This window comes from Mustela nigripes, chromosome 14 (genome assembly GCF_022355385.1).
Source record: "Mustela nigripes isolate SB6536 chromosome 14, MUSNIG.SB6536, whole genome shotgun sequence".
NCBI lineage: Eukaryota > Metazoa > Chordata > Mammalia > Carnivora > Mustelidae > Mustela > Mustela nigripes.
The window spans coordinates 15,480,430-15,494,085 of record NC_081570.1 but is presented as its reverse complement, the minus strand read 5'-3'; the positions used below and the strand labels follow the sequence as shown (position 1 = coordinate 15,494,085).

Here is a 13,656-nt window from a genome sequence, read left to right as displayed (position 1 = left end):
GGAAAAGCCCAGAACGTCCCGTGACGTCAGGAGGGCTCGGGAAAGGATTCGGAACCGGCCCAGGTTCAAGTTTAATCATCCTCTAGAGAGCCGACCCTGGTTTTTTTGGTGACCCGGTTTCGGGTCCTACCCCGCAGTCCAGCGACCCTATGGTGTGCGTTGAACTAGCTTCTCGTGTGACTCCTTCAAGGTTAAAGGGGAAGTAGCACAGAGCAAGAATAGGCAGCCTTCTGCCCTCGAGGCGCCGGCTTGTTAGGGTAGTGGTATGCAGGACGCTAGCCTAGCTAGGAACTGAGACGCTGCTTGCCCAGCAGCGCCGGTGAGGACGTGGCAACACTACCCCAAACAGCTGCTTCCCTTTCCTCCGCCCGTCGGGCTAGAGGCGCGGGAGGCGCAAAGGTTGCTGGGAACGCGCATGCGCCCACAGCGACGGGGAGTACACCTCCAACGTCTGCGGACGCGGGGGGTGTCGGGTGTCGGCGGTGGCGCTTTGCGGCCGGTCGTGCGGGTCGGGCGCGGGCGGCCGGGCGCGGCGGCAGTGGCGCGCACAGGTGATTGACTGGCCAGCTGGCTGAGGAATCGCCTGGTCCCCATTGCTGGCAGGTGGCGGAGCCCATTTGGGCGGCGGCAGCAGCAGGAGCGGCAGCAGCTACGGCCCGGCTCGGGAGGCGCTTCTCGGGCCAAGGCTATGGCCCCGCGGCTGCAGCTGGAGAAGGCGGCCTGGCGCTGGGCGGAGACGGTGCGGCCCGAGGAGGTGTCGCAGGAGCACATCGAGACCGCCTACCGCATCTGGCTGGAGCCCTGCATCCGCGGCGTGTGCAGGTGAGGCCCGCGCACCGGGCCTTGCGCCCCCCCCCCCCCTCGCTTCGGACCTTGGAAGAGCGGACCAGGGGCCGGGGGTCATGTTGGGGGAAGGAGGACGGCAGCCAGCTGTGTGCATCTAGCAGGCGCGGAGAGGAGCAAGGTGGAGGCTTCCTCCTTAGCGTGTCTGGGCGACCTGAGCAACGCAGCGATCCCGGGCTCGCTGCGCGGAGGTGATGCTGCTGAAAGCCCTTTAGAAAAAGGTTCTGGGTTCTTATCTAGAAGATGGCGGTGGAAATGGTTGAAGGCAGGAGCTGAGAGTTTAGCAAACGTTGTTGGTTGTATCTTGGCCACGGCTCGGCTTTTTCTGTTGCAGAAAGGGAACTTCGTCGAAGTGAGTTTCATCACAGTATCATTTATTACTGTTGACGGTGAAGGCTTGGTCATCTTCATATTAGTTTTGGATAGGGCAGATTTAGAAAAACGTGTGGTTAGCCTACCTCATTGGTATCCTTCACCTCCAGCTGACCTCCCGTCTCTTGTTAATCTGATTTAGGCTTTTTTGGGGGGTGGGGGTCGTCACTTTACCAGGTACGAAGTTTGGGCTGTGTAAGTTCTGTCCTTCACTTCCAGCCCTTGAACCTTGCCTTTCCTTTTAGTTCGAATTCTTAGGCATTGTTCCTGTCTCTTCTGTTTTTCCACCTTTTAACGCGGGAACTATAGTTTTTTGTTCCGGAATGTTGTTGAATTGACTTAGCCACGCCGGGCATGCTCAGTAGCCATACTTCAGCCGGCATTTAGTAAAGGCTTTCTGCAGTTTTTACACTCCGCGGCGGGATCCGGAAGGAATGGAAGTCAAGGTCTCCGCTTCGGAATTTAAGTCAAGTTTCAGAAGTGATTCAAGTTAGGGAGCTTCCATAAAGCAGACGAATAATTCCAGGCTCTGGGTGTCTGGCTCCACGGGGAGGGCACATCTGACTCCCGACACTAAGTACTGGAATGACAGGGTCTGTGTATAATAGAATTTATTAAGCTTCAGTTAGTCTCTCAACGTAATCAGATTCCACAGTAACCAAAAAAAGAAAAAAAAAAAAACTTCCACTGTTAGAATTCTGATTTTAACACAAGTAAAGGAGTAGAAATTTGCTGGGATCGCTGTAAGGGTAATGTCATAGTTTTAAGTTGCAGTTGCAATGTTTTTATCCAAGCAGGGTTGTTGTTGGTTTGTTTTTGTTTTTTGTTTGTTTGTTTGTTTGTTTTTTGTTTTTTTTTTTTTTGCATTGGGGTATAAGTCACATTTTCTGATTCACCCATTTAAAATGTACTGTCCAGTGTTTTTTGTTTGTGTGTTCACAGGGTTGTTCAGCTATCACCACGATCTGATTTTAGAAACTTTTTTGCCCCTCCCTCCCACACTCTTTAGCCATTAGATTGGCCCTGGGTCCTCCCCTGTACACCAGTGCCCCAAGCTCCAAGCAACCCGCTGATCAACTTTCTGCCTCCTAATTTGCCTATCTTGGACATTTCATGTAAATAGAATCTTAAAACAGGTGGATTTTTGTGACTTTTTTTTTCACTTAATGTAATGTTTTCAAGGGTCATCCGTGTTGTAGCACATGTTGGTATTTAATTTAATTTAAAAGTTTGTAAAACATGCAACAAAATTTATTATTTTTTTAAAAGATTTATTTGACAGAGCACAAGGAGACAGAGAGGCATGCAGAGAGAGGGAAGCAGGCTCCCCGCTGAGCAGAGAGCTCCATGCTGGGTTTGATCCCAGGACCCCAGACCATGACCTAAAAGCAGAAGCTTAACCCATGAGACACACAGGTGCTCCCCAAATTTATTATTTTATACAGTTAAGTGACATTAAGTATTTTTATAACTGGTACACCATCAATCACCATTGTCTGGTTGTAGGGCTTTTCCATCATCTTAAAAGAGACTCCATATCCATTAAACAGTCACTTCCCATTTCCCCCTCGAGCAACCACTGATCTTTCTGTCTCTGTGGGTTTCTCTTTTCTTAATATTTCCTATGAATGGAATCCTACAGTGTGTAGCCTTTTTTGTCTGGCTTTCACGTAACATGTTTTCCATGTTGTAGCATTGACTGTACTTTATTCCTTTTTGTGGCTGAGTAATAGTCCATTGTTTGGATATATACTGTATTTTGTTTATCTGTTCATCAGTTGATGGACTTAAAAAATCCCCCCCAACTTTACCAAGGAATACCTGAAAAATAGAATTGCCTATATTTAAAGTGTACAACTTGATTTGATATATGTACACGTGGTAGAAAGAGTACTATGAGCAAGGTAGATTTTTGTTTTTGTTTTTAAGATTTTATTCATGTACTTGACAGAGAGTAAGAGGGATAGAGCATAAGCAGGGGCAGTGCCCGGCAGAGGGAGAAGGAGAAGCAGTCTCCCCACTGAGCAGGGGGCCTGCTGTGGGGCTCCATCCCAGGACGCTGGCCAAACCAAAGGCACGTGCTCAACCTACTGAACCACCCAGGTGCTCTTAAGATCAAGGTGGTTAAACACATCTATCTGTCACCTCACATAGTTAACTTGATGAGCATTTTGTTCTACCTACTTTTTGGCTGTTGTGCTTGCTATGAACATTTGGTGCAAGTTTTTGTTAGAATACGTGTTTTCAGTTCTTTCGGGTGTCTACCTAGGAATGAAATTGCTGGGTCACGGTAATTATGTTTAACTGAGGCGCTGCCACACTTGTTTCTGGTGCTGCTGTGCCGTTCATTTTACATTCCCACTGGGAACGTGAGGGTTTCAATTTCCATCCTTGCCAACACATGCTACTTTCTGTTTGTTTGCCATGCTAATGAATTTGAAGTGGCATCTCATTATGGGTTTGGTTTGAATTTTCCTAACGACTAATGAGGTGGATATCTTTGTGTGTTTGTTGGCCATTTCTCGTTTTTTTTTTTTTTAAGATTTTATTTATTTATTTGACAAAGCGAGATCACAAGTAGGCAGAGAGGCAGGCAGAGAGAGAGGAAGGGAAGCAGGCTCCCTGCTGAGCAGAGAGCCCGATGGCGGGACTGGATCAGGACTCTGAGATTATGACCTGAGCCGAAGGCAGTGGCTTAACCCACTGAGCCACCCAGGCGCCCCCATTTCTCGTTTTTTTTAATTGTCAAGTAATATTGCGTTTTATGTATGTACTTCCCACATTTACATATGCACTCATCAGTTGATGGGCATTGGGTTGTTTCCACTTTTTGGCTACTGTGAATAATGTAGCCAAGAATATTTGTGTAGGGGTTTTTGTGTGGATGTATTCATTTATCTTGGGTATATCTATAGGAGTGAAATTGCTGGGTCATAAAACTGTGGTTAACATTTTGAGGAACTGACCAACTGTTTTCCAAACTGGCTGTGCTGTTTTCCTTACAGTGTATGAAGATTCCAGTTTCTCCCCATCCTTGCTCTTGTTTTGTTTTGTTTTGTTTTGTTTTTTCTTTTCTTACAGCCGTGCTAGTGGGTATAAGTGGTATGTCATTGTGGTGTTTTTTTTTTTTTTTCTTTTATAGTTTATTTATTTATTTGAGAGAGGGAGAAAATGAGAAAGCGGGAGCATGAGAGGAGGGCGGGTTGGAGGGAGAAGCAGACTCCCGGCGAGTCTGATGATCTGATGAGGGACTCCATCCCGGAATTTAAGGAGCGAGCGAGACCTGAGCTGAAGGCAGTCGCTCAACCAACTGAGCCACTCAGGTGCCCCCTCATTGTGGTTTTGATATGCATTTCCCTGCTGACTCAAGTTCAGCATCTTTCCTGTGCTTCTTGGCCTTTTGTGTATTTTTGGAGAACTGTATGTTAAAGTCCTTTGCCCATTTTAAAATAGGGTGGGGGCGCCTAGGTGGCTCAGTGGTTGGGCCGCTGCCTTCAGCTCAGGTCATGATCTCAGGGTCCTGGGATCCAGCCCCACATCAGGCTCTCTGCTCAGCAGGGAGCCTGCTTCCTCCTCTCTCTCTCTCTGCCTGCCTCTTCCTGCTTGTGATCTCTGTCTGTCAAATAAATAAATAAATTCTTTTAAAATAGGGTTGTTTTTGTATTATTGAGTTCTAAGAGCTCTTTATGTATTGGATACAAATTCCTTATATTAGTAAATAGTCTCATTTCTTTGGATTGTGCTTTCATATTTTTGTTGGTACTGTTTGTAGTAGAAAAGCTTTTAATTTTGATGTAGTCCCAACTTTGCTTGGTTGGTTGCTTGTGCTTTTGAGACCGTGCATAATCTGAGGTCCCAGCAAATTTTATCTGTATGCCTTTTTTCTTTCTTTCTTTCTTTCTTTGACAGGCAGAGATCACAAGTAGACAGAAAGGCAGGCAGAGAGAGAGGAGGAAGCAGGCTCCCAGCCAAGCAGAGAGCCCATTTCGGAGCTCGATCCCAGGACCCTGGGATCATGACCTGAGCCAGAGGCAGAGGCTTTAATCCACTGAGCCACCCAGGTGCCCCTGTATGCCTTTTTTCAATCTACTTTTTTATGCTTTACATACACAACTAATCTGAGATTCCAGAGCTGAAGAGGTGTTTAGTTCTTCTCAAAGAGTAAATGACTCAAGACTATTTACATTTCTGAAACTGTTTAGTAAAATCATGGTGAAAGCAACCTGTATTAAATCGTATACCCACAGAGTTCTACAAATATTATTTATCTTAATTCTTAAAAGAGTTTTTGCTTAACAATGAGTGTAACAGTTAAGTAAGTTCCTTGGAGTAAATTGGTTGGAAAGAGATGTGCATTTTTCATATTGATCCATGTTGCTGAATTACAGATCAGAATGATGGCTCCACTTTACGGTTCTTCTATGTAAGAATGTCTTGTTTCCTCATAGCACCCCCAACACAATATGGGGGGTGGTGAGGCATAGGGAGAGAGAATTTTTCTTTTCTTTTCTCTTTTTTTTTTTTAAAGATTTTATTTATCAGAGAGAGCTCTTGAGCATGAGCACAAGTAGGGGGAACAGCAGGCAGAAGGAGAAGCAGGCTCCCCGCTGAGCAAGGAGCCTGTTGCAGGGCTCTATCTCAGGACTCTAGAGATCATGACCTGAGCTGAAATCGAGTCTCAGTCTCAGTCTTGACTGAGTGACCCACCCAGGTGCCCCTTAATCATGCCTTTTTTTTTTTTTTTTAAGATTTTATTTATTTATTTGTCAGAGAGAGAGAGGGAGAGAGAGCGAGCACAGGCAGACAGGATGGCAGGCAGAAGCAGAGGGAGAAGCAGGCTCCCTGCCGAGCAAGGGGCCCGATGTGGGACTCCATCCCAGTACGCTGGGACTATGACCTGAGCCGAAGGCAGCTGCTTAACCAACTGAGCCACCCAGGCCTCCCCATGCTTTTCGAACAGATACGTCTCATATGTTAATTTGTTTCTTTTTGTGATAGTTAAAATTTTGATAGGAAAATTTCAGTCTACCCCTGTATATAGGAGTAAGATGTCTATTTTGTTCTCATTAGAGAAACAGTACCAATGACTTATGAAATTAGAGCATTGCAGAAATGTAAATGCATTCTGGAAAGTCACTATGATGCCCATTGACTTCTCATAGCCCTAGTCCAAAACCTTTGTGAGGGCTGCGGGGCCTCACTCTGAAGCTTTCTTCATCCAGCTGTTTTTTAAAAATTATCCTTTATTTACTTACTTATTAAAGATTATTTATTTGTTTGACAGAGAGCACAAGTAGGTAGATAGACAGGCAGAGGGAGAGGGAGAAGCATGCTCCCTGTGGAGCAGGGAGCCCGATGTGGGGCTCGATCCTAGGACTCTGGGATCACGACCTGAGCTGAAGGCAGATGCTTAAAGACTGAGCCACCCAAGCTGTTCTTCATTGATGGCTCCTTTCTCAGTTGGCTTTTGTTTCCTCACTTTAGCAGTATTGGTCCCTTGTGCTTTGCTAACTTTCCCTGACCCTCAGTGCAAGTTAGGGGACCTGCTTTTTTTTTTTTTTTTTAAAGATTTTATTTATTTGAGAGAGAGACAATGAGAGAGAGCATGAGCAAGGAGAAGGTCAGAGGGAGAAGCAGACTCCCCGTGGAGCTGGGAGCCCGATGCGGGACTTGATCCCGGGACTCCGGGATCATGACCTGAGTCGAAGGCAGTCGTCCAACCAACTGAGCCACCCAGGCGTCCCAGGGGGGACCTGCTTTTTAATTTAAAAAAAAAACTTTTTTCCTCCCAAAGATTTATTTATTTGAGAGTGTCCTGCGTGCAGAGGGAGGGGCAGAGGAAGAGGGAGAACCTCCGTTGGACTCCCCTACTGTGAGAACCCAATGCCCCCCACCTCGCTGTTTGGGGTCTCCATCTCACAACCCGCAGATCAAGACCTGAGCCCAAACCAAGAGTCATTAGCTCAACTGGTTGAGCCACGTGGGTGCCCCTTAATGCAAATTTTAAACATACATAGTAAGCAGAGGGGAGGATGGGATCATAAATCGCCCCCTTACCCAGCTTTAATGGTTGCTTAATAATGATGAGCAATCTCTTCTTTTATTTGCATTGCATGTTCTTTTATCACTTAACACAAATTTAATCTAAAAATTGCCAATTTTAGGGATCATCTTATTGGTTTAAATAGGTGTTTTGTGTTCCATGAAACTTGGATCCTTACCTGTTCGGGTTCATGGTTAAGTATTTTTTTGCTGCCAAGCATTTTAACACTTAGAGAATACTTTGTCCTTAATTTTTGTGCAAAGTCAAAGTCCCTCAATCTCAGGCAAACTAACCATTGTTAAAATAGTATATTGTTGGGGCACTTGGGTGGCCCAGTGGGTTAAGCCGCAGGTTTAACCCACTGCCTTAGGCTCGGGTCATGATCTCAGGGTTCTGGCTTCAGGCTCTCTGCACTGCGGGGAGCCTGCTTCCCCCTCCCTTTCTCTGCCTGCCTCTCTGCCTACTTGTGATCTCTGTCTTCTGTCTAATAAATAAATAAAAACTTAAAAAATATATATATGTATATATTTTTTTCCTTTCTGTGTCTTTTAAATTCAAATATTTGAGTGTCTGCTGTATATCTTACTGGAGTAAATATTCATTCTTTTATTCAACAGATAATTTTGGCACCTACTATAGACTTGGTGTAGTATTCTAGAATGGCTCTGAGATAACCCCCCAGAAGATGAAGTTCCTTCCTTCATGTGCCATGTATTTTACAGATAAGGCAGAATAGAATCAGTGTAATTATTATTTTAGAAAAAAGGGGAGAAATGTCACACTACATACTTTCTGTAATTTTTTTTTTTTTTTAAGATTTTATTTATTTATTTGACAGAGAGAGATCACAAGTAGGCAGAGAGGCAGGCAGAGAAAGAGGAGGAAGCAGGCTCCCTGCTGAGCAGAGAGCCTGATTCGGGGCTCTATCCCAGAACCCTTGGATTATGACCTGAGTTCAAAGCAGAGACTTTAACCCACTGAGCCACCCAGGCGCCCCTCTGTAATTTGTTTTGATTTTATAACACCTTTTTATTTGATAACACCTAGAAAATTTACCTTACTCTTTTAATAGGCATGTAATATTTCATTGTGTGGAGGCTGATGTGTTAACTGTTCAGCAGTTCCCTGTTGGTGAACCTCCGGGTTCTCAGTTTTTGATACCATACAGATATGCTTCTGTGAACATCCCTCTTGTATATATCTTCATTGAGTGAATGTTTTCACTTAGGTTGCTGGATGAGAAAGAGAAAAAGGGCATGATGACCATTTAAAATTTTGATAGGTGGTAGAGGGTCATACTGTTGAACACTGCATTCTAGAGTCACCCTACTTCCCACCTTCCCACCCCAGACATTCTTTTTTTTTTTTTTTTAAAGATTTTATTTATTTATTTGACAGAGAGATCACAAGTAGGCAGAGAGGCAGGCAGAGAGAGAGGAAGAAGCAGGCTCAGGAAGAAGCTGAGCAGAGAGCCCGATGTGGGGCTCGATCCCAGGACCCTGGGATCATGACCCGAGCCGAAGGCAGCGGCTTTAACCCACTGAGCCACCCAGGCGCCCCTACCCACCCCAGACATTCTTATTTCAAACACCTACTTTAATAGTTAAAGCATGTTATTTTCCTATGCCTTTTTTTTTTTTTTTTTGCTATTACCATTGAGCATCTTTTTATATGTGTTGGCCATTTGTATTTCTACTGTGAATTGTGTGTCCTTGATTGTTGATCATTTTCTAACTGATTATCAAGAACTTTTTGAATACTTCTGCTGAAGATTCTTTTTCCTTATTTTTTTTTTTTTTTTTACTTTGGTGGGGTTTTTTTTTGTTCTTTTCCTTTTGGTACATTAAGGATTATTTATTTATTTATTTATTTGACAGAGAGAGAGAGAGAGAGGAGGGGGGGAACAAGCAGGGGGAGTGGGAGAGGGAGAAGCAGGCACCTCGCTGAGTAGGCAGCCCTATGTGGGCTCAATTCCAGGACCCTGTGATCATGACCTGAGCTGAAGGCAGATGCCTAACGACTGAGCCACCCAGGTGCCCCTCCTTTTGGTACATTAAAATTCATTTTTATGTGGTCAAATTTGTCAGTATTTTTCTTTATGGTTTCAGGATTTCCCGATTCCAAGATTGTAGAAATGTTCACACATATTTTTAGTGTTGATGGTTTCATTTTATGTATCAAATCTTTGTCCTTTACAGTTTAATTTGATTTAGAGAGTGAGATTGGAATCCAGCTTTATTTGACTTTTTAGCCAAATGGCTACTCAATTTTCTTAAACCATATATTGAATAATCTAGTTATCCCTCACTAGTTAAAAAGGCCACTTTTATTATGTGACAAATTATTATATGTACTTGGGTTTATTTCTTTTATTTATTTCTACTTTTTTTTTTTAAGTTTATTTATTTATTTGACAGAGAGAAATCACAAGTAGATGGAGAGGCAGGCAGAGAGAGAGAGAGAGAGAGAGAGAGAGAAGCAGGCTCCCTGCCGAGCAGAGAGCCCGAAGTGGGACTCGATCCCAGGACCCTGAGATCATGACCCGAGCCGAAGGCAGCGGCTTAACCCACTGAGCCACCGAGGCACCCCTTATTTCTACTTCTTATTTTTTATTTCCCTTATTAATTTGATTCATCTCTGTATTATGACCACAGTTCCAATTACTTAATACTTTAAAGAATATCTGATAAGGTTAGACCCTTCTTAATTCCTCATAGTTTTTCTAGTGTTCCTTTTTTTTTTTTAAGATTTTATTTATTTATTTGACACAGAGAGAGAGAGAACACAAGCAAGGGGAGCAGCAGGCAGAGAGAGAGGGAGAGGCAGGCTCCCTGCTGAGCAGAGAGTCCAATGTGGGGCTCAATCCCAGAACCCTGAGATCATGACCTGAGCCCAAGGCAGAGGCTTAACCCCCACTGAGCCACCCAAGCGCCCCTCTAGTGTTCTTATTTAACTAAAATTTATTTTTTTACCTACAGAAAAGTATACCAATCATAAACATTACACAGGGAAAATTATCACAAGGGAACATAACTATGTATCTACCACCAAGATTAAAATGTTGCTAGCATCCCTGAAGACACCCATCTTTCCTTTACTGCCTCTTACTGGTCATTAACATCCTCCTCCTCAAAAGTAACCACTACCCTTACTTTAGACACCACAGATTATTTTGCCTATTTTGAACTTTGTATACAATTAATTATACATTGTAGTTCATTCTGGCTTCATTTGCTCTCACAGTGTGGTTTGTCTACATTGTGGGTAGCAATAGTGGGTTCATTTTTTTTTTTTTTTCAAAGATTTTATTTATTTATTTGACAGACAGAGATCACAAGTAGGCAGAGAGAGAGAGAGAGGGAAGCAGGCTCCCCGCAGAGCAGAGAGCCCGATGCGGGGCTCGATCCCAGGACCCCGAGATCATGACCTGAGCCGAAGGCAGCAGCCCAACCCACTGAGCCACCCAGGCGCCCTAGTGGGTTCATTTTTAAGGCTGTGCAGTATTCCATTGTGTTACAGTGTAACTTGATCCTTTCTGGTGGTGACGGTCTTTTGGAATTTCTCCAGAATTTGGCTGTTATTGGAATAAAGTTGTGGTAAGCATTCTTGTATGTATCTTTTAATAACATATACATACACTTTCCCCCCATATATATACATTTTTGATACAAGAGGACTTGCTGGGTCATCAGTGTTTATTTAGCTTATTAGATAATGACAGACTGTTTTCCAAAATGATTATATCACATTATACTCTCCTGAGTACTGTGTGAAAGAGTTCATTTTCTACATATCCTCACCATAATCTGTTTAATTTTAGCCATTATGATGGATGTGTCATGGTTATCTCCTTATGGTTTAATTTGCATTTCTCAGTTGACCAATGAAATTGACCTTTTCATATTCTACTATTTACATATCCTCCAATGGGGTGCTTGTTTAATTTTTTAAGCCTCATTGAAATTAAAATTTTTTTAAATTTTTATTTATTATTTTTTATTTTTATTTTTATTTTTTTTTTAAGATTTTATTTATTTATTTGACAGAGAGAGATGACAAGCAGGCAGAGAGGCAGGCACAGAGAGAAGAGGAAGCAGGCTCCCTGCCCAGCAGAGAGCCCGACGCGGGACTCGATCCCAGGACTCTGAGATCATGACCTGAGCCGAAGGCAGTGGCTTAACCCACTGAGCCACCCAGGCGTCCCTATTTATTATTTTTTAAAAGATTTTATTTATTTATTTGACAGACAGATATCACAAGTAGGCAGAGAGAGAGAGGGAGGCAGAGTCCCTGCTGAGCAGACAGCCCGACATGGGTCTTGATCCTAGGACCCCCGGATCATGACCTGAGCCGAAGGCAGAGGCTTCGACGCACTGGGCCACCCAGGTGCCCCTTAAATGTCTTTTTAAAAGATTTTTAAGTAATCTCTCCACCCAGCATAGGGCTTAACTTAGAAACCTGATCAAATGTCTTGCTGCACTGACTGAGCCAACCAGGAGCCCCGCCTTATTCTCTTAACAGCATCTTTTGACGAACAAGAGTATTAATTTCTGAGTAGTCCAGTTTAGCAATATTTTCTTTATTATTATTGCTTTTTGCATGTATTCTGTTTAAGAAATTGTCACCTTCCCCCAGGTCCTAAAGATATCCTCTACAAAGCTGTATTGTCTTTCAGAAGGAGATCTGTAGTCCACAGTCCATTTGGAATTGACTAATTTTATTCGTGTCATTTGGGAAGAAGGGTCCTGGAAGAATTTAAGGATTTCTTTTTCACTGTGACCTTATCAGTGTAAGATGAGTGTTGAATGACTCCTAGTGGTAAAGATCTTTGATGATAGAAAAAGCAGTGATTCCAAGGGAAAGAGAGGACATACATAGGGAAAAAAAAATAAAAATTAACCAAATGAGCCTTTTGAGAATTCTCTGTACTTCATATATTTCTCTTAGCTTCCAAGGTAATGATCTGATTATTAAGAAAATGTTATTATATTTGGGACAATCTTAACAAAGAATTGGAATAGAAGAAAAAACTCATTTGTTCTAAAATTCTTTTGTTTTCTGTGTAATATTACAAAAATTCTTTTAACCTTTTTTGGTAAAACTAATTGAAATTTAGAGTCAAGGTTGGCAGAGGATGCTTTTCTTGTGGCTTTATTATACATTCACTGATGTGCACTTCAATTTGAGAAGTACAGATAAGCTAAAATGAAATATAGTTGCATTGGGCTTCTAAGGAATTTGAGCTCACTGCTGACTTGAACTCCTCTCAAATAAAAGCTGCCACCCAGAGAACAAGATTATAATATTTTCATAAAATTCCTTTTGATTTTCCTGCATATATGTAAAAACAATGCCATATTCTGCATATTTTGAAAAGGTACTTTGTAACTTAATACTAAGAATGTGTTCCCAGAGTATTACAGAGTTCATAAAAGTACTAATTTCTAGTCATTGCATATATTTCATTTTACATGGCCCAAAATCCAGCCATTTTCCTACTGAGCATTTGCCTGCGCCCCTTTTTCTCGCTCCCCTTCTTTTGTTAGCTCTTTCTGAGCATCCTTGTAAGTAAAGTGTCTGCTTTGTTTATTTTCTTAAAACAAAGATTGTAAAAGTTACATGAACCCCCCCCCCCTTTTAAGATTTTATTCATTTATTTGAGAGCAAGGATGCATGAGTGGGAGGGGAAGAGAATGTGAAACAAACTCCCTGCGGAGCTCAGAGCCTCATGTGGGCCTCGATCCCACTACCCTGAACTACTAGGACCTGGTCTGAAAAGAGGAGTTGGACACTCAACTGACTGATTCACCCAGGCTCCCCCCATCTGTGTGCAGTACCTGAACATCCCTGTCACTCTGTGCCCTTGCTATTGAGTATGAAATTTTAAAGACTTCTGTGAGTTTTGGGGCCCCTGGGTGGCTCAGTAAGTTCAGTGTCCGCCTTTGGCTTCGGTCACGATCTCAGAGTCCTGGGATGGAGCCCCGTGAAGGTTTTTCTCCCTCTGTCATTTCCTTGCTTGTGTTGTCTCACCCTCTCTCTCTCAAATAAGTAGTCTTTTTTTTTTTTTTTTTTAAGATTTTATTTACTCATTTGACAGAGATCACAAGTAGGCAGAGAGGCAGGCAGAGAGATGGGAGGCAGGCTCCCTGCTGAGCAGAGAGCCCGACGTGGGGCTCGATCCCAGAACCCTGAGATCATGACCTGAGCCAAGGGCAGAGGCTTAACCCACTGAGCCACCCAGGCACCCCTCAAATAAATAGTCTTAAAATTTTTCTTTTCGTGAGTTTTATAAGCAATATCTTTTGATAACAAAATGATACCTTTTGATTATTAGTGAAGTTGGAAGGTATTATTTTTTCACATGTGAACCCATTATTTCCCAAATTGTATAAAGCCTG

At 43.0% G+C, this 13,656-nt stretch overlaps 1 protein-coding gene across 5 annotated transcripts in view; it reads left to right on the top strand.

Moving 5' to 3' along the window:
- The first annotated feature begins 466 nt into the window (after positions 1-466).
- Positions 467-13,656, top strand: part of USP48 (ubiquitin specific peptidase 48) — a 95,572-nt gene continuing 82,382 nt past the window's right edge. For all 5 annotated transcript variants that reach the window (XM_059376566.1, XM_059376565.1, XM_059376564.1 and 2 more), the window contains exon 1: positions 467-822. In XM_059376566.1, coding sequence (XP_059232549.1) covers positions 689-822 — 134 coding nt within the window. In that variant the 5' untranslated portion in view covers positions 467-688. The remainder of the gene's footprint in view (positions 823-13,656) is intronic.